Below are 1,048 nucleotides of genomic sequence, written 5' to 3'. Positions count from 1 at the left end.
GATAAAACCGGATTTCCTTTCATGTGGCCTTTAAAGTTTGAGTCTCAGTTACAGAAGGCTTGGGGAGATTATTCTTTCTGTCTTGCAGAACAGGACACTGGGGTGGGGAAAGAGGAAAAGCCTTGCCACAGACCACACAACTGATTAGCAGCAAGCCCAGAATCCAAATTTTGAGCCCAATGCACTAAAATCATTTCAACTTGAGGGGTCAGGAGAGCTGGGTGCTTTGATTATGGCAAATAAACAGTCACTTTCTTCTTACTACTACACACAGTGACAGTCTTCAAAATAGCCCTCCCCTCTTTTCTGACATTTCAATACAGATGTGTGGAGGACACACCACACAAGGATGGACATCCGGGTTCTAATCCCTCTGAGACAGATGTTTGAAGCCGCCATTTTGTCCCTGTGTACCTGACGACAGTACCCACCTCAGGCTCCGGGCAGCCAGGCAATTGTGAATACCGCCCTTGGTAGGTTGTTTTAAATGTCTCTGGAGAGAAAGATCTTGGAATAAACCCTTACCTTTGGTCTGGTCTGAACCGAGTGTCGGTGGGTGGTAATAAAGACCGTGATAATGGTTCCATCTCATTTAGCTCCAGTGCAAACTGCGTGAAGCCGTAATACTGCTCATAGCCTTTCGGCATGGGATCTGCAAGAGAAACAAACCGCCCGGGCTCCTTCGCAATTCATTTGCGTGAGTTAAATCCTTCCACCTTTCTCATCTCAGACCAGCTAAGTCCTATCTCTAACTCTAAACTGTTCTCTTTCTACTAAAATATTCTGACTAACAAGTAGCTACTGAGCATTTCTCTACAGATTTTCCCGTCTGAGTTTTCTATCTCAGGGATATGGTCTCTTTGCCTTGGTCCTCTAGTGAATTTATTCAGCGCTGTAGAGCGTCTGTCTGATCTGAGCTATCGCAGAATGTGTTATTCAAATATGCACACCAGGGGCCCAGGGAGATGCCACTCAAGGCTGAGAAGCTGACTTCAGAACCTGTATGGAAAGTCCAAGGTCCTCCCCGCTTGTCCATGTCTAGGAAGGT

General features: G+C 46.2%; 1 protein-coding gene across 2 annotated transcripts in view; it reads right to left on the bottom strand.

The window, feature by feature from the left end:
- Osbpl3 (oxysterol binding protein like 3) overlaps nucleotides 1-1,048 on the bottom strand; it is a 173,615-nt gene that overhangs the window by 4,161 nt on the left and 168,406 nt on the right. For both annotated transcript variants that reach the window (XM_013353566.2, XM_013353567.2), the window contains one exon: nucleotides 526-652. In XM_013353566.2, the coding sequence (XP_013209020.1) occupies nucleotides 526-652 (127 nt within the window). The remainder of the gene's footprint in view (nucleotides 1-525; nucleotides 653-1,048) is intronic.

The sequence above is a fragment of the Microtus ochrogaster genome, unplaced genomic scaffold (assembly GCF_000317375.1).
Source record: "Microtus ochrogaster isolate Prairie Vole_2 unplaced genomic scaffold, MicOch1.0 UNK11, whole genome shotgun sequence".
Classification (NCBI taxonomy): Eukaryota; Metazoa; Chordata; class Mammalia; order Rodentia; family Cricetidae; genus Microtus; species Microtus ochrogaster.
The sequence above is the reverse complement of the archived record's forward strand: the minus strand, read 5'-3'. Positions and strand labels throughout refer to the sequence as shown.